General features: G+C 43.5%; 1 protein-coding gene across 1 annotated transcript in view; it reads right to left on the reverse strand.

The window, feature by feature from the left end:
* LOC105477203 (gamma-aminobutyric acid type B receptor subunit 2) overlaps window positions 1-26,516 on the reverse strand; it is a 419,718-nt gene that overhangs the window by 161,854 nt on the left and 231,348 nt on the right. The window contains exons 6-7 of the mRNA XM_011733608.3: window positions 20,807-21,007; window positions 2,233-2,469 (exon numbers count right to left, since the gene is read on the reverse strand). Coding sequence (XP_011731910.1) covers window positions 2,233-2,469; window positions 20,807-21,007 — 438 coding nt within the window. The remainder of the gene's footprint in view (window positions 1-2,232; window positions 2,470-20,806; window positions 21,008-26,516) is intronic.

The raw sequence follows: 26,516 nt of genomic DNA on the forward strand, positions 1-26,516 counted from the left end.
GAAGCTACTGGTCTGAGGAAAGCTGTTAAAGTTTCCAGCCTGAATCTAGGCTGTGCTACAAAAATGGACTTCACCAATACATTGTGGGAGTGAATTTCTCAGAGCCTTTAGTCCAGAATGGCTCTCCTCAGGGATTTTGGAAATCGACTTCGTTTGAGCAAACGTCAGTGCCACCTCAGTGCCTCCCCACTGCCGCCCAGCAGTGGTCTGAAACCCTGCTGTGCATTAGAACTACCTGCAGAGTTTGTTAAAACACAGATGGCTGGGCCCCACCCCTAGAGGTTCTGATTTAATGGGCCTGTGTGGGGCCTGGGAACATGCATTTCTAACAAGCTCCCAGATGATGCAGACCACACTTTGGGAAGGGTTGGCCTGGAAGATAAAGGCCAGTCTCCTCAGCATGTCCCTCCAAAACTGGACCCCAACTTCCCTTCCCAGCCTCCTCATCCAGCTTCCCAGTTTTCCAGCCCAACTAACGGTCCTTCCCTCCCTCTTGCATTTCTCCCTTGCTCACCATGCTCCCTCTGGCCAGCCCCTTTCTGCACGTCTAACTCCTGCCCACAGTTCAAGGCATGGGTCAAATGCTACTCTTCCAAAAAACCTACCCTGACTTTTTCACTAAAACTCGCAGAAATCCCTCTGGGCTCGGGCTCGGGCTCAGGCTCAAATAGTTTCTCTCACAGTGCCAAGCACTTTTAACCTCTCATTGTTTTTGTCTAGGCCTTGCCCCTGCATGTGAGCCACAGGCTCTAGGACAGGGAGCCCATCTTACCTCGGAATCCACACCATTATCCACACCTTCAGCACCTGCACAGGGTCCAGCCCACCAGACCAACAATACAAGCCTCAGCACAGGTATGCACGAATATGCATATTCAAGAAATGCCTCAGCCAGCTCAGCTTACCTACCCTTAATTCCCCAAGACAGACTGACTCGACTCTGAATCTTTAAATTAGAACACAGGACAGCACTTTAGCCCACTCAATCTATTCTTCAGATGAATTTTCCATATTTTCTGGAGCAGAGGCAGTGATGAATACATCATGAGACATAAATAACTACCACTTTGGTCCATTACCTTCTGCAGCAACTAAGAGCTAGACCCAAGTTCAAATCCCACGTGACCCTGTTTAGCTATAGTACTTAAATACTCTGAGTTTCAGGTTCCTCACTGTTCATGGGGATAATAAGAGCACCTACTTCCCATGGATGACATAAGGATACAGTGTAATCATTATTAACAGTAACAATAGCATTTATTGAGTGCCTGCTATGTGCCCAGCACTAGGCATATAATATTGAGTCTAACTACGTTATGTACTTAGCACAATGTCTAGCACATAATATGCAATCAAGAAGTATTAGCCATATTATCATTGCTTATTTTCTCAACTTCCATGCAAGATTTATATTATTATCCCCATTTTCCAGATGAGAAATTTGAGGCTCAGAGCAAGTAGCTTGCTCAATAAATATTAACAAGTTGTATTGTATAATGTGTAATATTTATAACTAGCTTACAAGGTAAGTATGATTTCCATTGTGTGACTGAAAACTGTAGTTCAAAGAAGGTAACTTGTAAATGAAGGCCCAGGATTTGACCCTGATTTTGGGTCCACAGCTTCTCCTGGCCCACCCACCCCACCATCTGGTAAACTGTGCCTGCACTGTGTGCGCAGTCAACTCTCTATGCCCCTTTTTTTTTTTCTTTTGAGATGGAATTTTGCTCTTGTTGCGCGGGCTGCAGTGCAATGACACGATCTCGGCTCACTGCAACCTCTGCTTCCTGGGTTCCAGCGATTCTCCTGCCTCAGCCTCCCAAGTAGCTGGGATTACAGGCATGCGTCACCACGCCCAGCTAATTTTGTATTTTTAGTAGAGACAAGGTTTCACCATGTTGGTCAGGCTGCTCTTGAACTCCCAACCTCAGGTGTTCCACCTGCCTCGGCCTCCCAAAGTGTTGGGATCACAGGTGTGAGCCACCATGCCTGGCCTCTATGCCCTTTCTTATCCAAGAGTCATAGAAAAGCATTTTCCCAATGTGTCCAAGAGCACACACTGCCCCTGCCCCTTGTCTGAACAGTCCTGCAATCCTAGGGCCTGCAATTAGTTATTTCGATGATCAGAGATAACAGATCACATAACAGAAAGCCTGTAACAGCCCCTCTTTTACTTTGCATGTTTACAAGGAACACTAAGGAAAACAAACAGCCCAGAGGCATGGGACTGACCGTGACCCCGAAGAAGTTGGTCTCATTCATGGCATTGAGGATGATCCTGCCCAGCGTGTGGTCCGTGTAGTTGAAGTCCTGGATCCGCTGGTGCCGGCTGCTGGCATGCAGTGTCTCCATGGCCCTCTGCAGCGTCTTGGCGATGACCCAGATGCCATCGTAGGCATACCCATGGAACTTGCTGGGCCCCACGCCTGACCGCTTGTTGTTGTACTCTCTCTCATACTGCTGTGGAGTCTGGAAAAACAGGCGGATTGGGGGAATCCCAAGTTATACTCAGCAGGGACATCAGGTGCCTGATGCCGAGAAGAACTGCTATTCTTCAGTGCCCACAGGGTGCCAGGTACAGGGCTAGACTCTATGTGCATTATCTCATTTAACCCTCACAACAACCTCATAAGGTGGGTACTGTTGTTGTCCCCATCTTACAGACCCCCCCATTTTCAGTGGGTCAACTTGCGTAGTGCCACAAAGCTAGTAAGTGACAAGACTGATATTTAAACCCTGTCTGTTGGCAAGACTACAAAGAGGGGATAATACACCCTAACCAGGCCTTTCCCTCTATACTTGCAGGGCCTGTGGTGAGGTAGAGGCCCATATCCTGTATGTCTGGATATTAAAGTTATAGACACGTGAACAAACTGTTCAAAAAATATTCTCTATTTCCTCATCATAATAAATACACCTTCCTGAGGATCTGGAAGACCAAGCTGGAATTCAGAATTCTGGGACTTCTCTGAGTTTTAGGCCAGACGCAGCAGCACAGAGAGGGAGCTGATCGTGTACTGATCGGCCCACCCCTCTCCTTCCCTTCCCACCCCTCCCCTTCCCTTCCCACCCCTCCCCTTCCCTCCCACCCCTCTCCATCCTGCAGCCCAGCCAGGCTCAGTCCACACCTCCTTCCCCTTCCAGCATCAGTAGCTCCCTGTAGCCCCAAAGGCACAGTCTACCCTCAAGAACTGGGGCAAGAGGCTCCCTAGGCACTGGAAGCAGCTCCAGCTTATGGGCTAAGAATTCAGGGCACAGTCTGGAAGCTGGAAGGGGTGCAGGTCTGAGTGGGCTGTGTCCGTGGCTTGCAGATTCCGAGCCCCAAGGGGCCTGAATAAGGCTGGGAGCATGGGACCCAGGGCAGGGCCCAGTTGCTCAGCTGTCAGGCAGCATCTGTCCCTCCTGCTATTTCGTCTACTTTCCATAATATAACAGTCTGAATAGGCCAGCATTGAAAAAAAGATTTTTTTTCTCCCATTGAGCTGAATTTCATAAAAGAATTTCATTGGTGATATTAACATTTTGATTGTGGCCGCAAAGGAACAAAACTGCCTTTTTACTCTAGACCTTGGAACTTGCACTTCCAGATGAATGCCCCCCCGGGGGATCCATTACCCTTAGGTCCTTCATGGGCCTTTTTTCAAATCACTTCTCGACTCCTCTGCCAGAAATGTCATCGGGGCCCACTGCTTGGTCTTTGGAAAAACCCTCCTTGGGGACAAATCACACACAGGACACTTGACTCATTGTCAGTTTATACTGAGAAGGGCCCCTTAGGGACAGTCACAGGCACTCAGTCAGTCTACAGCCTGAGGCACAGAGAGGTGCAGAGACATGTCCAAGGTTACACAGCTTGTGTGTGTGTATGTGGGGGGTAGGCGGAAGTGGGTGCTGTGCCAGACTACCTTCCCATTTCATCTTGGCTACTTCTTTCCTCTTTGATTTCTAAAGTAGTAATTGCTTTTTGAAAACCACCACAAGTTGTTTGGGCCATGTCTAGTGTTTTTAAGGAAGGTGGTGGAGCTGGGTCATCAAAGGCTGTGTCTTCTGTGGCTAGAACCCACGGGGGCCAAGAAGCCAAGTCTCTTATGGGGCCACCCACACAGATGCCTGGGGGTGAGTGCCAAGTGCCTCCAGCTGTGGACCCTGCAGGCGACGAATTCTGCGTGACCAAATGTGAATGAGTCCTGGCCGGGAGTCTGCCTTCTCCTTTGATTCAGGGTCCTCCTGGAAGGCCCAGGTTTGATCTGTTTACAGCTTTCCTTGGAAATGCATCCTCTCTAGCTACCACCACTCTGCTCATCACTCAAGATACACAATGGGCAGAAACTCCCTCCAAATCCCAGGTTCCTCAAGGAGACCAGCATTTCTAGCCCAGCTCAGCTCCCTGAGTTCGTCCTGTCACTCACATTCCTCCACCCGCCCACACTCCCCTCCCGCTGGCTCTTGAAGCTCATAGTCATCCCTGCCACTTTCACTCCGCCTGGAGAAGGAGGAAACGGTCCACTATGAGGCTCTCTCTCTTTAAACCTTTTGGGTCCCTTGAGCACATCAAGTTGGCTTGCACCTCAGGGCTTTGCCAAGCCGTTTCTCTGCCAGAAAGCTCCTTGCCCAGCTCTTGGCATGATAATTCTCGGCATTCAAATGTCAGCACCTGTCACTTCTCAGGGATGGCTTCCTTGACCCACCCGGTTCTAAAAGCCCATAGCCTGAGGCCAGGGGTTTTTATCTTCTTTATTGCACTTGTCACTCCCTGCAATTTCCCTCCTTATGTGTTTACTTGCTTATGGTCTGTGGTTTTACTCCTCCCTCCCCACCCACTTAGAATTAAGCTCCATGAGGTCGGGGATGTGATCTGTCTTGATCACTGAGGTACCACCAGGATCTCAAACAATACCTGTGTAAGCCCTTTCTAGGCCTCAGTTTCTCTGTCTGTAAAACACAGGAGCACGCCTATTCACACACTGTAGAGCAAAACTGTTCTTTCCAAATACAAAAAGTTGTAATCCTACTGTGTATGAAAGTATTCATTTTCCTGCATCCTTGACAATAGGTATTTTAATTTTTAACGCAACTGTCAGTTTGTTAAGAAAAACATACATATTTGTTAAGAAAAAAGTATTCTTTTAATCTTAATTTGCATTTCTTTGATTAATGATTAGAATGAGCTTATTGTAAATATTAACCAGCAATCTTTTTAGGTGAATTTCCTAATTATTTTAGGTGAATTTCCTATACCACATTGCTATGGTGATGGTCACATCATTTAATGCTTTGTTTTAATGTCTCCTTGTTATTTTTCCATCTTTTACTATTTGACTATATTTTCTTTTATTTTTTAAAATGTGATTTGTGTCTATTTCTGGTTGTTAACTACTGACCATTTTAAAAAGATTTAAACATTACTTGGATGTGTGTTTCTCTAATTAATTGCTTTAAGCATCACAGAAATGAGGCCCCTTTGACTTCTTTTTTGGATTTTGCTCCATGAGCTTTCTCTGATGCACGCAATGGCATTTGAGGGCTGGTGGTGTCCATTTTTGAATTCCATTGTTCAACCTAATGATTACATTCAGATGACATTTCTACACCACTTCCCTGACCAGAACACAACACTGGAGCAGGCTTCAAGATTTCTATGATCCTTTAAAAGTGGGAGGTCCAGACTTGAGGTGAACATTCCCAGTGTGGTCCCACCAGGTAGTAACTGAGTGTAATCTTAAACTTCCTTGATATAGTTTTGTTTTGTTTTGTGGGACACTAAGGGGATCAAGATCATATTGTCTATTGGATTTGGTCTTGAGGTCAACAAAAGTCCCTAAATAAACTTTACATATGCCACTTGTAAATTCATCTGTCTCAAAAAACTGTCCTCCCCAGGTACAAGGATCAGGAGGAGGGCCAAGAACACTGGAAACACTGCTCTTTACCAGATTTCCGTGGGTAGAGTCCTTGGAATGGGACACAGGTGTAGCTAAGCCCTGAAAGGTGACCTCAATTCTTGCTGTCTTTGCAAGCACAAGGTTGAAGAAATCCCTGCTGCCACATGATATCCCAGGCCATTCATCATCGTTCCCAGGCGATGCCAGCACCAACTCCCTTGGGCAAGACAATGACAGCAGGAAGAAACACACTCACAATTGTTGGAGAAAAAGTAATAGTTGTTCTTAAAGCAGGCCTGCAATTATTCAGGGCAGAAGATTTTCTTCCATTGTAAAGCTCACACTGAATGCTGATTAATTACCATCCTCTGAGGTCAAGTTTATCGTGAGATGCTAAAAGTTTCTGAGAAAATAACTTATGCAGATAGTCCCAATTACTGACAGGTTGGCCTCCAGCATATTTTTTAAAGGCATTTGTTGGAACTTGGAACATATTTTCCCACAGACACTATGTTATAAATAGTGGTTAGGTTCCAAGGCTAGCCCACACAAGCTTGCTAACCTACAATGTGACTAAACTTTATGAGTCTGTCATCCCAACAGAAACAAACCGAGTCCTACTTTCTGGGAGAGGGGAGCCTCATGGACAGAAGAGAGGGCAGGAGAGGGATACATCCTCTTCCACATCTGCAACTGCTCCCCACAAAACTGAAACTGGCAGACTTTCTCGCTGGCATCCCTGTGGGAGGTTCAAATCACAGAATCTCATTTGGAAGTACATGAGAAAATATTTAGTTTGCTGGTTCCTGTGCTGTAGTTTGTAGATCACTTGGGAAGCTTGCTAAAAATGCAGATGCCAGGGCCGGGCATGGTGGCCCACGCCTACAATCCCAACACTTGGGGAGGCCGAGGCAGGATCATCTGAGGTCAGGAGTGCAAGACCAGCCTGGTCAACCTGGCGAAACCCCATCTCTACTAAAAATACAAAAAATTAGCTGGGCATGGTGGCAGGCATCTGTAATCCCAGCTACTTGGGAGACTGAGACACAAGAATCGCTTAAGCCCAGGAAGCAGAGGTTGCAGTGAGCTGAGATTGCACCATTGCACTCCAGTCTGGGTGACAGAGTGAGACTTCATCTCAAAAACAAAAAACAAACAAAAAAAGAACAGATGCCAGGGCTACATTTTGGTTCAGTATATCAGTGAGTGAGTTAACTTAGGCATCTGTATTTTAAAAAACCTTCTCATATTTCAAGCATACAAAAATTGGTAACCACTGATGAATTTCCTTCTGCAATCTGATTATTGGATAATTATTGGATCTTTTCAGTAGCAACTTCCAGGTGTTGGCTGAGTTTCTTCTTATACTTCTCCAGTATTGGGAAGCTCACTATGTCTCTTAGGCAGAACTTTCCACTTAGGGAATGGCTGATGTTGAGGAGACTTTCAGATGCAGAGTTTGTGCCTCTGTCCCTGAGACTTTTATTCAGCATGCTACATGTTCCTGCGGAGCCACAATACACACGTCTGCTCCTTGTATACCCAACAGCCCCTCAAAGAGCCAAAGACAGGGAGATGCCACCCCTTTTCTAATGCATTCTCCTTCTTTTAAGCAAAATAATCTCATTTCAGACTTCCACTCTATTAAATCACTTATATCAGACCAAAGCTCCCATCGAGGATGTTTAGAAAAGCAGAATAAAATATTAAAATAGCGATTCAAAGACATCAGGAAACAACCAGGATAGCTAGGACTGAAAATCCATCATTCTGGAGAGAAATGCTTTGAGATGGGTCCCAAATTCTTTGCTGTTTTCTTTTGAGGCATTTTCTGATTTGTAAGTAAGAAGGCTAGTCACAGAAACAGAAAGCATTGGATCAGAGCTTTCAGCAGTCCCTCAGGGATAGGAAGCCAAAAACTGTAGTTCTGGGCTACCAAGGTAGCAAGACTTGCATGGCCAAGGTGCCAGAATAAAGGGAACAATAAAAAAGTGAGCCTGGTATTAAGACTGGCATTTTTACTTAAAATATTTGATAATTAAGCTGCATAAAGCAAGAGGCTGAGAAGCCAAGCAAAAGAGCCAAGGAAACAAACAGAACTATTTGGAGTTTAATAGTATTGGGAAAATAAAAATTGGAGTCCAGGGTCAGTAAAGATCCCAGGATTTCAGTTGAGAACATTCAAGGGTCAAACACTAGGAATCAGGGCAAACCAAAATAGACTGGGCCTTACAAAAACTAAAACTAAACCTGGAATCATCTCAGTTCTTCACTGGATTAAGGCAATTTGCCAGTCCTCTAACTACTTGCTTGAAGAGTAATACGCTTTCCCTGGAGAAAGAAAACACTATCTGTAGCCTCTACAATTTTCATACACAATGCATTTAATCAAAATTTACTAGGTATACCAGGAAATAGGACCAGACAATTGTTTTAAAAGAAAAGCAAGGAAGAAAAAGAAGAGAAAAATATATGTAATGGAAACAAATTCATAGGTGATCCAAATCTTGACATAATTAGACATGAACTTTAAAATAGCAAGGTTGGCCGGGTGCGGTGGCTCACGCCTGTAATCCCAGCACTTAGGAAGACTTGAGGTGGGCAGATCACCTGAGGTCAGGAGTTCAAGACCAGCCTGGCCAACATGAGAAAATTCCGTTTCTACTAAAAAATTAGCCAGGCATGGTGGCAGGTGCCTGTAATTCCAGCTACCTGGAAGGCTGAGACAAGAGAATTGCTTGAACCTGGAAGGTGGAGGCTGTAGCGAGCCAAGATCATGCCACTGTACTCCTGCCTGGGTGACAGAGAAAGACTCTATCTCTAAAATAAAATAGCAAGGTTTATATGTTCAAGAAAATTGATTAAAAGATGCAGAATCTCATCAGAGAACTGAATACTATAAAAGAAAACACAAAAAATTCTAAAAATAAAAAATACAACAATTGAAATAAAGAATTCAATAGATAGGTGAAGCAACATATTAGACACAGCAGAAAGTAGATTAGTGAACTGAATACAGGTTTGTATTCAGACTGAAACATAGGGAGAAAAAAAGTTTGGAAAATAAGAAATGAACATAAGAGATACATGGAATATGTTGAAAAAGTATAATATATGTATAATTTTGTCCTGGAAGGTGAGAAAAGAGAGACTAGACAGAAGCAATGTTTCAAAGGATACTATTCTATTTCTTTAACACACATCAATCCACAGATTCATGAAATCCTATGGAGTGCTATGAACTCCAGGCACGATGAACACAAAGGAAAGTTCACTTCAGCACAGTGTAGTAAAACTGCCAAAGACCAAATCAAAAACAAAATCTTAAAAGTAACTAGAGAAAAAAAGATCCATTACTTCAAAAGAGCAATAATAAGTCAGACAGCTGACTTAATAGAAACAATGGAAGCCAGAAGACAATGGAATGACATCTTTAGTGCCAAAAGAAAATAATAGGCCATCTAAAATCCTCTATCTAGTTAATACATCTCTCAATATTAAAGGTAAAATAAATTTCAGACAGTCAGACACTTAGAAGATTTGTTTCCAGAAGAGCCACAGTAAAAGAAAGACAAAGGAGAAGTTCTTCTGGCAGAAAAATAATAGTAATAATAAACAGAAAAACAGAAAGGTGGGAAGGAAAAAAGTAACAGGAAGTGTAAATGTGTTAGTAGATCTAAATGAAAAATGACATCAGTGCCAAGAATATCCAAGAAAATCTTAAAGAAGAACAAAGATTAAGGATTTATACTACAAGGTATCAAATCATACTTCAGTAAATAAAAGAGAGTGATATTGATTAAAAGATAGGTAAGTAGACCAAAGGAAGATAAATGCAAGTTCAGAAGCTTGTGGATAGATCCACACTATATGCAGTTATTTAATTTATGACAAAGGTGACACTGTAGCATGAGTGGTGGGATGGGGGATTACGGCCTTTTCAATAAATAGTCCTAAATCAATTGATTATTCATAAAAATTAAATATCTTATTTCAGACCATACATAAAATTAATTTCAAGTAGATTCTATGTCTAAATGTGAAAGATATAACAAAACTTCTAGATGACAAGATAGGAAAATATCTTCATGAGCATGAGTGGGTATATTAGGCCACTCTTGCATTGCTATAAAGAAATACCTGATCCTAGGTAATTTATAAAGAAAGGAGGCTTAATTGGCTCATGATTCTGCAGGTGCAGAATCAAGAATCATGGTGCTGGCATCTGCTTCTAGTGAGGGCCTCAGAAAACTTTCAATCACGGCAGAAGCCAAAGGAGGAGTAGGTGTGGCACATGGCAAGAATGGAGCAAGAGACAAGAAGGAAGTTGTGATACACTTTCAAACAGCCAGATCTCACATGAACTCAGGGTGAGAACTCACTTGCTACCAAAGGGATGGTGCTAAACCATTCAGGGGAGATCCACTCCCATGATCCAATCACTTCTCACCAGGCCCCATCTCCAACATCAGGAATTACATTTTGACATGAGATTTTGAGGGGACAAACATCCAAATGAAATCATCAAGATGGGGTGATTTTCAGAAAAATAAAATAAAATAACAAAATCAAATACTGCTTCTGCCTAGTCTCTCTTTCCTCCCTTTCCAGGACACAATTATACATATATTATACTTTTCCAACATATCCCAGGTGTCTCTTATGTTCATTTCTTATTTTCCAACCTTTTTTTTCCCGCCCATCCTTAAAATGCCTAAACAAGGCACAAATATACTAATCACAAAGAAGACTAATAAATTGGATTACATTAACATTAGGAATATCTGTTCATCAAAATATATCAAGAGAGTGAAAAGATAAGCCACAGAATAGAAGAAGATATAAGTAATACATATAACTGTCAAATAATTAATATTCAGAATCTAAAAATAAATTCTACAAATCAGTAAGAAACGGGCAACAGTAAAAATGGGCAAAAGACTTGAATGGGCAATTCACAAAAAAGGATATCAAAATGGCCAATGAAGATATGAAAACATGTCCAACTTCATTAGTCATCAGGGAAATGCAAATTTAAACTAAAACAAGACACCAACCACTGCACACCCACTAGGTTGGCTAAAATTAAAAAGCTGACACACCAAAAGTTGTTGAGCATGTGAACCAACTGGAACTCTCAATCACTGCTAGCGGATGTGTAAATTGGTATAACCACTTTAGAAAGCTGTTTGTCACAGAGTCTACTAAAGCTGAACATATGGCTACTCTGACTCAGAATTCCACCCCAAGTATGCACCCAATAGTAATGTGCACATATGTTCACCAAAATATATCAAATGCCTAGACAGAAATCAAACAAAATAAGTACCATAATTCTTTTTTCTTCTTCTTTTTAATTGAGATGGAGTCTCACTTTGTTGCTCAGGCTGGAATGCAGTGGTATATCTTGCCTCACTAAAACCTCCGCCTCCTGTGTTCAAGCAGTTCTCCTGCCTCAGCCTCCCAAGTAGCTGAGACTACAGGCATGTGCTGCCATGCCCGGCTAATTTTTGTATTTTTAATAGAGATGGGGTTTCACTATGTTGGCCACGCTGGTCTTGAACTCCTGACCTCAAGTGATTCACCTGCCTCGGCCTCCCCAAGTGTGAGCCACTGCGCCCAGCCAATATACACAATCATTCTACACAGAAAACTATAAAACATTTCTGAGAGAAATTAAAGAAGACCTAACTAAATGCAGGGATACACACAATTCATGGATTGGAAGACTTTAATATTAAGGTGTCAGTTTTCCCTAAATTGATCTGTAGATTCAGTAAAATCCCAATAAAAACCAGAGAAAGTATTTATGTATGTGTGTATAAACTGGCAATCTGTTTTTAAAATGTATATAGAAATGCAAAGAGACAAGAATAGCCAAGACAGTTTGGAAGAAGAACTAAGATGGAGAACCTATATGAGTAGTTATCAAGACTTATTATAAAGCTACAGAAATTAAGATGTTTTGGTGAAAAACAATGGAAAAGAAAAAAATAAAGTTTAGAAACAGAACCAGATATATAGTCATTTGCTTTATGACAAAAGTAATATGGCAGCACAGTGTGGGAAAAGATGGACTTTTCAATAAATGATGTTGGGTCAATTAGATATCCATGTAAAAGAAGAAAAGGAATCTTGATCATTACCTCACATCCCATACAAAATGAAATTCCAGGTTAATTATAGATCTAAATGTGAAAGGTAAAACAATAGAGCTTCTAAAACACAAGATAGGAAAATATCTTCACAGCCTTGGAGTGGATTCTATTAAAGAGTTTCTGTTCATTAAAACACACCAGTTAGAGGACTTCTAGGTAGCTGAAGACAAAGGAAGCTGTGTATAAATTAGCTTTCCCAAGTCTCCCCAAACTATACTAGCTAGCTTTGTAGCCACAAACATTCTATACAAAATGATACCACATCAATAACTGAAGACAGAGAACATCAAAACTGTACAGATGACTGAATAAGAAGAGAAAAATTAACACATTTCACTTTTGCCTTTGCTCACCCATGCCCTGATACAAGGTTTTGTGGCAAAGGCAGAATGAGGAAACTGTGCCAAAGACAGAAGATGGTGGTTATTTAAGGGTGAACTAGAATAACTACCAGAAAGACTAATCTTCCCTGGTATGGTTTGCATTTGTGTTCCTGCCCAAATCCCATGTCAAATTGTAATCCCCAGTGTTGGAAGAGTGGCTTGCTGGGAGGTGACTGGATCATGGGAGCAGGTTTTTCCCTTCCTGTTCTCATTATAGTGAGTGAGTTTTCACAAGATTGGGTTGTTTAAAAGGATGTAGCACCTCCCTCTTCGCTCTCTTCCTCCTGCCCCAGCCAGGTAAGACATGCCTACTTCCCCTTTGCCTTCTGCCATGATTCTAAGTTTCCTGAGGCCTCTCCAGCCATGCTTCCTGTACAGCCTGTGGAACTGTGAGCCAATTAAGCCTCTTTTCTTTATAAATTACCCAGTTTCAGGTGTCTCTTTATAACAGTGTGAGAAAGGACTAATACACTCCTTAAATCTGAAGATACTAAAAAAAGCTGTGGAGTTCAAAAGTTCAAAAGCAGGCATCTGAATGGCAAAGGAAGTAAGAAGAATGGTTACATCTGGCAGTGGATATTAACTGGGGTAACACATAAAGGCAGTTTCTGAATTGCTACAAATAGTCTTTTTCTTGACCTGGGTGGTAGTTACATGGGTGCTGTCCTTCAATAAAAATAATTAACTAAATCATAAAAAGCAATCCCAATCCTTCCATTGCTCCTCATCTCACATGACCTGGGTTATAAACTCTTCATCAATCTCACTACTCCTTCCTCCTATCCCTAAGGTTCCTATCCTGAAAAATAAGAGAATTAAAATTTGTCGAGCACCTACTATGTGTTTGCACTTGGTAAGATATCTTTCTACTGTATAACCTCATCTAATCCTTACAAATCTGTGAGAGAGATATTATCATCCCCATTTTACAGACGAGAGACAAGCATTTTACAGATGAGATACACATCACTGTATCACTCTTAGGTTCAGCTGCATTGTAACAGAAAAAACAAATTATCAGTGACTTAAATGAGATGGTTTATTTCTTTCTCATATAAAAGATGTCTGTGGGGAGGCTGGGCAATACTATGACAGCTCCCTGGGTAATAAGGGACCCAGGGTCCTATTTTTATGCTCCACAATCCTAGAATGACATCTCCTTGTCAAGGTCATCTTGTACCTAATGGTCCAAAATGGCTACTAGAAATCCAGCCATCACAACCACATTCCAGTCAACACAAAGGAGAAAGAAAAAGAAAGGCCATATCCCCCTGTAACAGAGTCTTTCTAGAAGTCCCACATAACACTTCTGCTTATATTTCATTGGCCAGACTTGCAATCCTGGCCACATCTAGCATGGAAGGCTGGGAAATGTATAATACATTTTCCAGTGAGGTGGCAATATACCTGGTTAAAAATCAGAGTTGTGTTATGAACTCTGGTTTGTTGTGTTACAGAACTTAGAAGAGGGTGGGAGAGGTATGCATGTTGGTATAGATGACCAGCCACCATCCAGAGTCACCCAGTTGGGAAGTGTTGGGGCCATGATTCAAGTCTAGCCAGTGGCCCCTCCATGGGCCATTCAGCCTTTTCCTTCTGAGCCCATGCCCCTCTGACATAGCGCCTTCTCCCAATGTCATGAGTGCCTGGGGGAGTAGCAAGGAATGGGAGCTTTGTGAGGGGTGGGGGAGCGAGCAGCGCTGTGAAGCTGGGCTCTCTGGGGAGTTCTCCCATTTTTCTGCAGCACCTTTCCTTCCTCCACGCTAAGCTCAGTGCTTCCCTAAAACTCCAAGTTCTTTGTCACGGTGCTCACAGCGCAGTGGTAATGAGATGGGTGCAGATTTTCATGGTTCATTGGCTCTAAGTGGAAGGATCACTAGATTTGCTGGATTGAATAAATAATCATGGGTGGTCACAGAAGTTTCTTGCCAGAAAACATTACAAAATCTTCCAAAGGATGGACCTGTGCCTTTGATGGAGGGCTAGGGCTACTCCAGGGGTTGCGGGGTGCTGTGAACAGCTCATCTGGGGCATTGGCCCAGCACTGGACCTCAGCATGGGCACAGTAACAGGAGAAAAATGTCCCTATTGGGGAGGCTGAGCCATCGCTGGAGAAATCAAACAGAATTATAAATGATCACAAAGGAAACAAACCGAACAGGATTTGAAAAATGGAAGTTGACACTTGAAATCACCAATGTCAAGTCACTTTGCGGGAGTAGAACAGTGATGGGGAGCCTCAATGGGGAGAAAGAGCCAATGTTGGGCCCAAGGCAGGGGTCCGGGGCTGTCTTCATGAGGTCCCAGAAGACTGAGCTCTGAATGGGCTCAGAAAGCCTGAAGGTCCCCGTTCCCAACACAGGACAGTCCAATGGGAAAGGACTGAAGAACGTGTTTCTCGATGGAGCCCTGACCTTGCTATTCCTCCTACCAGAAAACTCCTGGTGCCAATCAGTGAGCTGGGGACAGCTTGATGCTAGAGACAGGCATACAAAGGAGGGAACCTTGGAGAATGCATCCAGGAGGGGCCACTGTTCTGCTCCTTTCTGTGACTTTGTCTACCAGGAGTCACCTGTATCCTGGGAGATTTGACAAGAGCAAGTTCAAGAGGACAGGCTGAGCATGGGGAGGGGTTTGACAAATACAACCTGTGCAGGGCTATGCGAGGATGAAGTGAATAAAGCACTAATTTCAGGTACAAAATGTAAAGGCGAGCCAAACATCTCAGTAATCAAGATAAGCATATTTTAGTGTCATGTTGAAAAAATAAAAACTAATGCAAGAAATCCATGATGAAAATAACATCAAAAATTTAAATACAGAATCCAACCTTGGACTTGCATGACTTAACATTATAACCATGTCACAGAGCTTGCTGTAATAACTCCACACCATAGTTACACAGAGTTAGAGAACTGAGCTGTGAACGCACCCTAGAAGTTACCTAGTCCAGGGAGGGAACATGACTTGTTGAGGTTGCAGATTAAGTGGTGTGAATGCAGGATCCACACCGGATCTCTGGAGTACCACACTCTGTGCTCCTGTGTGTCACTCACCAGCAGAGGCCCACCCACTGAGATGCCATAAAAGAGCTGATTTGGATGTGTCCCTAGGTCACAGGTCTAGAGGAGCAGCATGGCAGAGGGGGAAGGGGTGCTGAGTTGGGATTGAGGAGTCCTGGCTTCGAGTCCTGGATCTGCCTCTACCTGCTGGGTGATTGTATTAGATTCGTGGGGCTGCCACCAAGTTCCCACACACTGGGTGGCTTAAAACAACAGCAGTTTATTCTCTCACAGTTCTGGAGGCCAGAAGGCTGAAATTCAGGCACTGACAGGTGTGTTGGTCCATTCTCACACTGCTATAAAGAACCACCTGAGACAGGGTAATTTATAAAGAAAAGAGGTTCAATTGACTCCCAGCTCTGCATGGATGAGGAGACCTCAGGCAACTTACAATCATGGCAGAAGGGAAAGTAAGTACCTTCTTCACAAAGCAGAAGGAAAGAGAGAGAGAGTGAAGGGGGAAGTGCCACACACATTCAAACAAGCAGATCTTTTTTTTTTTTTTTTTTTTTTGAGACGGAGTCTCGCTCTGTAGCCCAGGCTGGAGTGCAGTGGCCAGATTTGGCTCACTGCAAGCTCCGCCTCCCAGGTTTACGCCATTCTCCTGCCTCAGCCTCCCTAGTAGCTGGGACTACAGGCGCCCGCTACCTTGCCCGGCTAGTTTTTCGTATTTTTTTTTAGTATTTTTTTTTAGTAGAGACGGGGTTTCACCATGTTAGCCAGGATGGTCTCGATCTCCTGACCTCGTGATCCGCCCGTGTTGGCCTCCCAAAGTGCTGGGATTACAGGCTTGAGCCACCGCGCCCGGCACAACCAGATCTTGTGAGAACTCATTCACTATCACAAGAACAGCAAAGGGGAAATCGCCCCCATGATTCGATCATCTCCCATCAGGGTCCCTCCCCTGACACATAGGTAATCCAGGAAATCTCATCATGAGAGCCTGGGTGGGGACACAGAGCCAAACCCCATCATGAGCTCCTTCTAGAAGCTCTAAGAGAGACCCCTCCATTCAATGCCTCTCTCCTAGCTGCTGGTGGCTATCAGCAATCCTCAGTGTTCTCCAATCTTTGCCTTCTTCTTCACATGGCCTTCCTCTCAGTGTGTCAACTCTCCCTCTGCCTTTCTGTCATACAGGACACCTGTCATTGGTTTAGGGCCTACCTGGGTGATCCAGGAAATCTCATCATGATAACCTTAAGTTTTTTGTTGTTGTTGTTTTTTTTTTTTTTTTTTTTTTTTTTTTTTTTTTTTTTTTTTTTAGATGGAGTCTCACTCTGTCGCCCAGGCTGGAGTGCAGTGGCGCGATCTGGGCTCACTGCAAGCTCCACCTCCCGGGTTCACGCCATTCTCCTGCCTCAGGCACCCGCCACCACGGCCGGCTAATTTGTTTTTATTTTTTTAGTAGAGACGCGGTTTCACCACGTTAGCCAGGATGGTTTCAATCTCCTGACCTCGTGATCTGCCTGCCTCAGCCTCCCAAAGTGCTGGGATTACAGGTGTGAGCCACTGCGCCTGGCTGAGAGCCTTAATTACATCTGCAAAACCCCCCTTTTCCAAAGAAGGTCACACTCCCAGGTTCCAAGGGTTACAGCGTGGATATATCTTTTCAGGGGCCACTATTCAACCCACTTTCGTGATCTTGGGATGTCCCTTCCCTTCTCTGGCTCTTAGGTTTTCCATATGTACAATAGTGAGGATGACAAGAGCCCATTGGCTTGCTGTAGTTTTACAAGTATTTGCTTGTTTTCATGGACATCGATGGATCCCAAAATACAGGCATCAATCAGGCAGCCAGTGCCAGGCTGACCATGGCCCCAAGCAGTTATATATAATGCAAATTCAAATTCAAGAAACATTTCTTGAGTTTCTAGAACTATGTTTGACCATAGACTTTTGAAGGCTGTTTGGAGAAGTTGGCTTGTGGTTAGACCATAAATAGGAATGCTTTATTCAACTCTGGGGCCCACACCCTCTAGAGAGAATGTTCAACAAAAGCATGTGCAACAAAGGAACAGGCTGATCATGGGGAGGGGTTTGACAAACACAACCTGTGCAGGGCTGTACCAGGGTGAGGTGAATAAAGCACTAATTTCAAGTGCAAAATTTAAGGGAGAGCCAAAAAATCTCGGTAATTGTGTTAGTCCATTTTCATGCTGCCGATAAAGACATACCTGAGACTGGGTGATTTACAAAAGAAAGAGGTTTATTGGACTCACAATTCCAGGTGGCTGGGGAAGCCTCACAATCATGGCAGAAGGTAAAAGGCACATCTCACATGGTGGCAGACAACAGAAAGGATGAGAGCCAAGCAAAATGAATTTCCCCTTATCAAACAATCAGATCTTGTGAAACTTATTCTCTACCACAAGAACAGTATGGGGGAAACCGTCCCCATGATTCAATTATCTCCCACCGGGTCCCTCCCACAACACATTGAAATTATGGGAGTATGATTCAAGACAAGATTTGGGTAGGGACACAGAGCTAAGCCATATCTGTAATCAAGATAAAAAAATATGGCCGAGACGGGCAGATCACGAGGTCAGGAGATTGAGACCATCCTGGCTAACCCAGTGAAACCCCATCTCTACTTAAAAAACACAAAAAACTAGCTGGGCGAGGTGGCGGGCGCCTGTAGTCCCAGCTACTCGGGAGGCTGAGGCAGGAGAATGGCGTAAACCCGGGAGGTGGAGCTTGCATTGAGCTGAGATCTGGCCACTGCACTCTAGTCTGGGCGACAGAGCGAGACTCCGTCTCAAAAAAAAAAAAAAAAAAAAAGATAAAAAAAATTTTAATATATTTTAAAAATAAAAATGAATGCAAGAAATCTATGATGAACAAAATATCAGAACTTTAAATAAAGATAGAATCCAACCTTGCACTGGCATGACTCACCTCACTTTCCTCACCCTAATCCCTGTCCTGTGAATCTGGTCTTTATTTAAAATTTTGACAATTTGTTCATCACAGGTTTTTTTTTTTTTTTTTTTTTTTGGCATTATTTTAAAAATTGCATTAACATACTTTGTTTAATCTTGATTACCGATGTATCTGGCACCCTTTTAATTTCATGCTTAGTCCCAGCCCCAGACCTGTGAGCTAACAATTGGAAGGACTAGTGCTATTTAGTTTGGAGAAGCAGTGACTCTGTGGTCACTGAAGGACTGTGTGGGACAGAGGGGTCAACAGGATCTGAGTAGCTCCAGGGGGACCTAGGGGTAGAAGAATTAAGGGAGAGAATTCCTTTGCTACTGGAAGATCTGAGAATCTGATGGGAAGCTGGACTCCATAATGTCTAAGAGCAGCTCTGGGACCCCCTGATTCCAAGAAGCGAAGAGGCTACAAATTTCCTTGTGTAACTTCAACCGTCTAGTAACTGTGGGGTAATGTAAGAAATGCTTCCTCTTGCTTCAAAGACCATGGGGACAGGGATTGGGCCTCCTGTACTTTTGGAAGCCACCTCAATGGTCCTGTCCCTTCCAGGGGGTGGGCTTATGAGTAGGTTCCCCAAAACAGTGGGGTGAACAGCCCCAAGGTGTCCCATGCATGGGACAGTGATGGGCAAGAGGTCAGCCTCTTCACCAATCCCAAATAAAAACATTTAGAAAAGGAAAGTCAGTGAGCTGGGGGATGTTGTTACAAATGCCAAAACATTTCCTCCAAAATACACTACAAAAAATGATCTTCCTACAATGCACTCTTGTGTACTGCTCACAACCCTGCACACAGCCCTGCATGGCTCCCACCCTGGCTGAAAGCCACACCGTTAGAACTACACCCGAGGGATGTCCTTCCTGCAGTGTCTCATGGCTCTCATCCTGACAGCCTCACAGATCTCCTGTGCAACCATTTAAGTCTTTGGTCTTCCCGAAGCCTCTCCAGTTAGTTATTGTACCATCTGCTTTCATGGATATTTTTTTCCCTTAGGTTTTGTGTTTTCCTCAAATTTTATGATATTTTTAGATTAAAATACAGGGTATCCCTGGACCCGAGGATGTTAATAAATTGCAAAATTTGACACCTTTAAAAATAACACTTACTGAATAAATGAGTTATTTCTGCTCATTATTCAACATCTCAAAAAACGTTATATATGCATTGATTTTGGTAGGAAAATATTTCTTTCAACATTTTCTAACCAGGTGCCAGTACGAGCTAAAGCGCTGTTTACAACATATGTCTTAATGATTTGCCATTTCTTGACAAATCGATAAATCATTCGTGTAGAGTTGGTTCCGATTGAGATTACATAATACATAAAATTATATACATATATTTTTCTTTATTATAAAGCTTTTTCTTGATATAAAATTTGGTCTGTAAGAACCCTGGGGGTTGGGTGAATAATTAACTATCTGAACACAGAAAAGAATTATGTGCACTGCTGTGTTGAATTTTGGCTGCTGTTCAGAATTGAGAAATGGATGTTACCACCTTTACCAGGGCTATCATAACCTGATCTTTGATAAGACTTACAATGATAGAGAATGGTGTGCTTTGGGAATACTTTTACATGTCCTGTATTACTTGGTCCTCGCAATAGCCCTACGAGATAAGCAGGGCAGGAATTAGTAACACCCCTCACGGAAGCATGCAGAGGCCCTCAGGCTGACACACCCCGTCCAAAGTCCTGCTCACAGTCGTAACAGCATCGAGGTGCCAGATACCATGCTAGTGGCTTGCACCATCTGCCATCAATCCTCCTGATAACCCCCAGAAGGGGGTTATCACAGATATAGAAGCAGAAATATAGAAGATATAGAAGGGACATCCCAAGATCACAATAGTGGACTGAATAGTGGCCCCTAAAAAGATATATCCACGCAGATATAGAAGCAGAGGCTTGGAGAACTCAGGTTCAAGGTCACACAGGTGGTAGTGGCAAAATTGGGGTTTGATGCAGTCTGGCAGCCCTACAGCATGTGTTTCTCAAGGTCTACTTAAGGCGTCTTTCCTCTCCTCCAGGAGAGCATCGCCACAACTGAGAATGACATCTTATGTAAGAGGAGCATGGGATGAACCTCTGCAGAGTCTAAAGGGCCCTGAAGTTGATGCCAGGACTCCATCCATATGTGTATACATAACATGTATACTGTGTTATGTGCTTCACAGTATCCTTACCTCATTTGGTTCTCACAGTTGCCTAGAGAGGTAAGCAGTGGAGGGTTGTACATAACCACATTTTACAGGTACCAGAGGCTCAAGTGATTTGCTCAAAGTGACACAGGACAATAAATGTGCACTTTTGGCCAATGTCATCAGACAAGATGATCAAAGGAGGTGGGCTGGAAGGTTGAAATGGGGACCAAGGCACTGACCTTTCCTGAGATGGTCTTGATCTGCTTGGAGCTCAGGGGCTCGAAATCCACGCCAATGTAGCCCTCCATGGCAGCAAGCAGATTCTTCCGGAGGCAGCGGGATGAGTTGGCTTCCGTGTGCACCTGCTCCCACCAAGAAGGCTCGTACCAGCCCGGGATGATCCACTGGTATTTACTACCATACATGTTCTCCTCATATGCCTGCAAAAGATGGAATGACTATGAAGGCACCGAGAGTTGCATAGTTCAAGGCTCTGTGCCCTGGAAGATAGGTGGGGAGGAAGGCTTCCTCTTACCAGAGGATTTAGGAAATGTTTAATTACTTGTTTGGTTTCTTTCTTGTTATTTATCAAAGAATCCAAGGTAGTTTATGGATAACATGTATAATAAAATAATAAGTACCGAATAAATATTAAAACATAAGGGCCCAGAAAAATATAAATTATGTTTCCTGAAGATAGAAGGAACAGAATGCAGACAAACAGACCAAAGGTTCTAACCCTAGTCATCATTAAGCTGCAAATTTCACCATGAACTTCCCAGCAGCCCAAGAGAAAAGGGCAACAAGATTATTTACACAACTCTCATTATCAGTAAGGAGAAAACATACCAGATCTTTGGGGAAACAAAGTATTTTCTAGTCTCTAACCCTACAAATGTCCCATATGGGGAGGATACTGTCAAATTAGCCAGCTTAGTATCAACACGACCTCTACAAGAAAGAGATTTCATAAAGCTAATTTTTGTATAGATCTTTACTAAAAGCTGAGGCCATGCCTCATAACACAACCCAGGGGGAACAATTTTAAGGGGCCAAGACAATTTAATCTAAGTATGCAGTTTATATAAGATGCCACTTGGCAAACTGAGAAATCTCTCTGAATCTTTATCCAAAACACAGTGTGTATAAATTCAGGTCCTAAAAAAAGTCCCTTACATTTTTATATCTTACATGGATCTTATTTGATTGTCACTCACATTCACTCTGGGGGGTGGTTTATCATCCTCATTCTAGAGAGGAGGAAACTAAAAATCAGAGAGGGCAAGTAACTTTTCCAAGGTCAAACAGTCAGGGAGAAAAATCAGACCTGGATCTAGGTCTACCGACTTTAAGGGTACAAAGCTGCACTGCTTGTTTTCATTGAAAGAAAAAAAGTCACCCCTACTTGACTCTAATTCTTATTGTCATTATTTTATATCAGGAAAATATGGTTTTTGATAGCTTTGATTCGAGCAGAAAAGTCCCGGTTTGTAGGATTGTCAGATTCCATCAAAATTGGGTTCAGAATAAAGTTTCTAAGGGGTGATAATGTTCCCATCAGTAAACAAAATACCCAGAAGTGACTACAGAGAGCAGAGGTGGATGGAAATTTCCTCTGTGCATGGTTGGACTGCATGCATTCTAAACTGAAACCTTAAACAATCTTTCCATTCATCCCTGGGGAGCCACCCACATTAGAAGGAGACGTTGGGAAACCATTCATGTCGCATCCCTTGGCCTACAGCAGGGTTAGTGTGAGAGGACAGGAGGGTGTAGTGAGAGGAGCCTGAGATTGCTCTGGATTCTAGGAAGATTCTTGCTGCTTCCCTCTTAGGCTCCAGGAGGCTAAAGCGAGGGTCATAAGGGTGGCCAGAGCTACCAACAACTCCTGTATGAGAAAAGTTACCATCAAGTCTAAGAGTCAGAGGGTCACTCCCCTCATCCCAAGTCCAGAGGCTACTCCTCTAAAACTCCCTTAATACCCAAGAAAGTCCAGGCTGCAGTGTGGAGTAACTCATTGGGGTACATGTGAGTTAAAAGATTTGTTCCTTGACTTAAGCTCAGGTCCCCTCTCTGTGGTCTCCACCCATTGGTTCAGTGAAGCATCTGAAGATTAAATAGACATTGCTTAACAAAAGACCCCTTCAACCACCTGGAGGCAGTGATCACGCTGTCTCTTCACTAGACTCCTTCGATGATACAGGACCTTCGCTTCCCTCATTTTAGACACTGTACTTCTCATAATGCAACCTCAGATTGCAGTCATTTTTCTAGCAATTACATTATAATGTTGCCCCAAACAAAACTGTTGTGGAAAATACAGAAAACTCTCATATTTTAATTACCTAACAAAATCCCAGCTGAAGAAAAGCAGGCAGTCTCCTGGGCTTCTCTCTAATGAATGAAATTTAGTTTACAGAAACTTTTTTTTTTTTTTAAGAAGAAATGCCAGATCCTGGCTGGGGACTAGACTTTTGAATACAAGGGTCACCCTAGTAATCCCAGGTCATTTAATCAATGGCAGAGCCTGTGAGGCTTCACAACTCTCATCTTTTACTGACAGAGATCCCATGTGTATTGAGGTCTCATTATGTGTGTGGCCATTTTTATATATTATTTTATTCTCACAACTACCCTATGAGGTATGTACTATCATCTAAATTTTACAGATGAAATTTTCTCAACACATACGCTGGTAAGTCAAAGGGACAAGACTCAAAGTCCATTCGTGAAGTTCCCCTCTTAGCAAAACAAAACAAAAAGATTTTTGGAAGTTTTCTCAATATTATAAGGTTGTGGCAAGGAGACAGCTCCACTTATCAGGAAGGTATGTTAAGAATTAATAGATGCAGAGCGGCTGGGCGCGGTGGCTCACGCTTGTAATCCCAGCACTTTGGGAGGCTAAGGTGGACGGATCACTTCAGGTCAGGAGTTCAACACCAGCCTGGCCAACATGGTGAAACCTCGTCTCTACTAAAAAATATAAAAATTAGTTGGGCATGGTGGCACACACCTGTAATCCCAGCTACTCGGGAGGCTGAGGAAAGAGAATCGCTTGAACCTGGGAGGCGGAGGTTGCAGTGAGCTGAGATCGCACCACTGTACTCCGGCCTGAGTGACACAGCGAGACTCTGTCACAAAAAAAAAAATAAAAAGAAGACACAGAGTGAGGATATGAAAAGGCCTTCTGATCAGACACAAAGGCAGATTTTCTTCACACATGATAATTAAGACCATGTGATAATTAATTGAGAGGCAGCACTGAGCAGGAAGTTCAGAGCAGAAAATCAGAGCAGCTCTGACAGTTCTTCAACCAGCTACTGTCCTGTTGTAGCTGTTTCTTGTAAGTGAGTTTTCCAGAAAACAGAAGCTTATTCCATCTGAATGATAATACATTTTGTTTAGAACATTAGTCAATTTTGATGAAGACAAAACTTTTTCTAACATAGCTTCTGACCTTTTGGGGGAAAAAAAATACAGTCAAACAATAGAAGATTTTATGCCATATGCCTGCCAGGTAACTCATGCACACAACTCCTGGAGCCCCACTTTTCCCATGGAGAGACAGTGGAAAGCAAAGCCTGCCCCACTGGATTGGTTTAAGAATTAAATGAGATAATTTGTGTATCATGCATGGCAAACACTATGTACAGGAACATTTTAGCTACCCCTTCTCTTTCTCTTCTCCTCTTGGTAACCCATAGTTTCATTCTGAACATCAGTCACTGTTCTGGGCTATGCACAGTGGTACTCTTGGGCCTAGAGGAGACTGCCCAAGCACCAGATGGCCCCAGACAGTTGTACTTAGACTTTGGATCCACTTTCCATGCCTTTTTGTCTCCTTTCTAGCTGTCAGGTCTACACTGTCATTTTTCACTATCATCAAGTCCCTCTCCCTCACTCTGAATTTGCTGCTTTTAAACTACTATAGGCTTGGAAAGTAGGGTGCCTGGATTGCTAAGCATATTTGTAGAGCAAAAGTAAGCGGACTTCGAGCGAGGCTCTCCTGCAAGGGAGGTAGACTGGACTTGGATAGATCATCCACTGTCTAATGCAACTGCAGAAATGCCTCCAAGACTCCACTTCAGTATTCCTATGGACAGAAGGGCTGAGGTTGTTGGACACATGGGTTTTAACTAGACACTGGTATGCTTCTCTGTCTCCTCTGCCAGATGGGGAGTTTTGGGAGGGTGGGGCTGTGCCAGTTCTCTCCTGGAGCCCCAGGGCTTTCCACAGTACCTGGTATACAGGGGCTACTCAATCAATGGTTGTGGATTGACCGAATGAATGCATTTCTAATTTACTTGGTCACCTTGATTTTTGTTTTCTTTTTTCCTGAGACAGGGTCTGGCTCTGTCACTCGGGCTGGAATGCCGTGGCATGATTATAGCTCACTGCAGCCTCGAACTTCTGGGCTCCAGCAATCCTCCCACCTCAGCCTCCTGAGTAGCTGGGACTACAGGCACATGTCACTATGCCAGCTAATTTTTAAATTTTTTGTAGAGATGAGGTCTTGCCATGCTGCCCAGGCTGGTCTAACTCATGGGCTTAGGCTATCTTCCAGCCTTGGCCTCTCAAAGTGTTGGGATCACAGGCATGAGCCACCACACCTCCATTTCCTCTGCATCTTGTAGAAATGTGGTCTTAGGACCTATGACTGACAAATGGGTACTATTGAGTGAGGGTGGGCCATCCTGAGTTCACACACTTCAGCCCCATGAACCACTTTGGTTCTTACTGGTTGTAGACATGTAGCTATGACACAATTAAAAAAAAAATCTAATTTCATCATTTAATTAAGTTTCCTTTTGCCTCCTCCACTCCCCATGCAAAAAGACATTTCCTTTTTATATTAAGGTTTACAACAGTAATAGTAATAAACCCTCGCATCAGTAAGGCAGTTAACAGCTGGGGTGAAGCTTTCCCTTTAGTGGCCTCATTGAAGCCTCTCGACAACTCCATAAAGCAGACGGGGTAGGCATCATTGCTTCCATTTCAGAGAAGAGGCAGCTGGGGACCAGAGATGTAAAGCGACCTGATTGAGGTCACACAGCTGGCAGAGCTAAAACCAGAACTCACATTAGAGTGCTTGAGAATTTAGAACAGACCACTGAGGACAGAGGAGAAGACAAAAGCAACATGCCATGCTCATACTGTGCTGATGCCAAAATGAACATTTGCCACAGGGCTATAAATAGGCCTTGCATTTGCTGGAGTCTGCGATCCCATTGGGTGGCAGTTCCAATCTCAAGAACACAGCAACACGCTGTAAAGTTTCCAGGGCAGCATTTGGATGGCAGAGACATGGCTGGCTCCGTGTGTCTCTGCTCTGACTCCAATAGGGACAGGAAAGCTCTCTCGGGGGTCTCTGCTCTGAGCGTCTCCTCCCTCTTTCACTTACCAGTCTTGATCCAGCGTGAAAACATTGAACAGTCTCCTTAGGATCTTCTGGACCTTCCAGAAGAACTCCTTCCTAACCAGACAAGACCATAAGTCCTCGAGGGCAGATTCCATCTGGGAACCAACATGTGGACTCTACACTCAGCCCAAAGCCTCTGAGAAACTCCTTGGAATGGAGCAGCGAGTGAAGACTCTTTAAGAGCAACCTCATCTCAAAATACCAAAACTAACAAGAGTGAAGAGGAAAATGGGATGAGAAGGTGGGGTAGTGTCCCTGTGCCGTGTGGAAGGCAGACAAGCCAGGGGGCTTCAGGTCAAAAGGCAGAGAGCCGTGCTGTCTGTTCAGAAGCAGAAACCACGGCTGGGAAAGCCACTTGGAAACTCATCCCAGCGCATGGCAGAGTGAGATCACAGTCACACCAGGGCTTTGGTTTGGCTTAACTCGGAACATAAGGCCCATCTATGTTTCTTGCAAACTGGAGGTGGGCAGGGCCTGGTGTGGCGTCTTCGCGGATCATTTTTATTAATTTATTTTTTCTGAAGTTACTT

The sequence above is a fragment of the Macaca nemestrina genome, chromosome 14, assembly GCF_043159975.1.
Source record: "Macaca nemestrina isolate mMacNem1 chromosome 14, mMacNem.hap1, whole genome shotgun sequence".
Taxonomy (NCBI): Eukaryota; Metazoa; Chordata; class Mammalia; order Primates; family Cercopithecidae; genus Macaca; species Macaca nemestrina.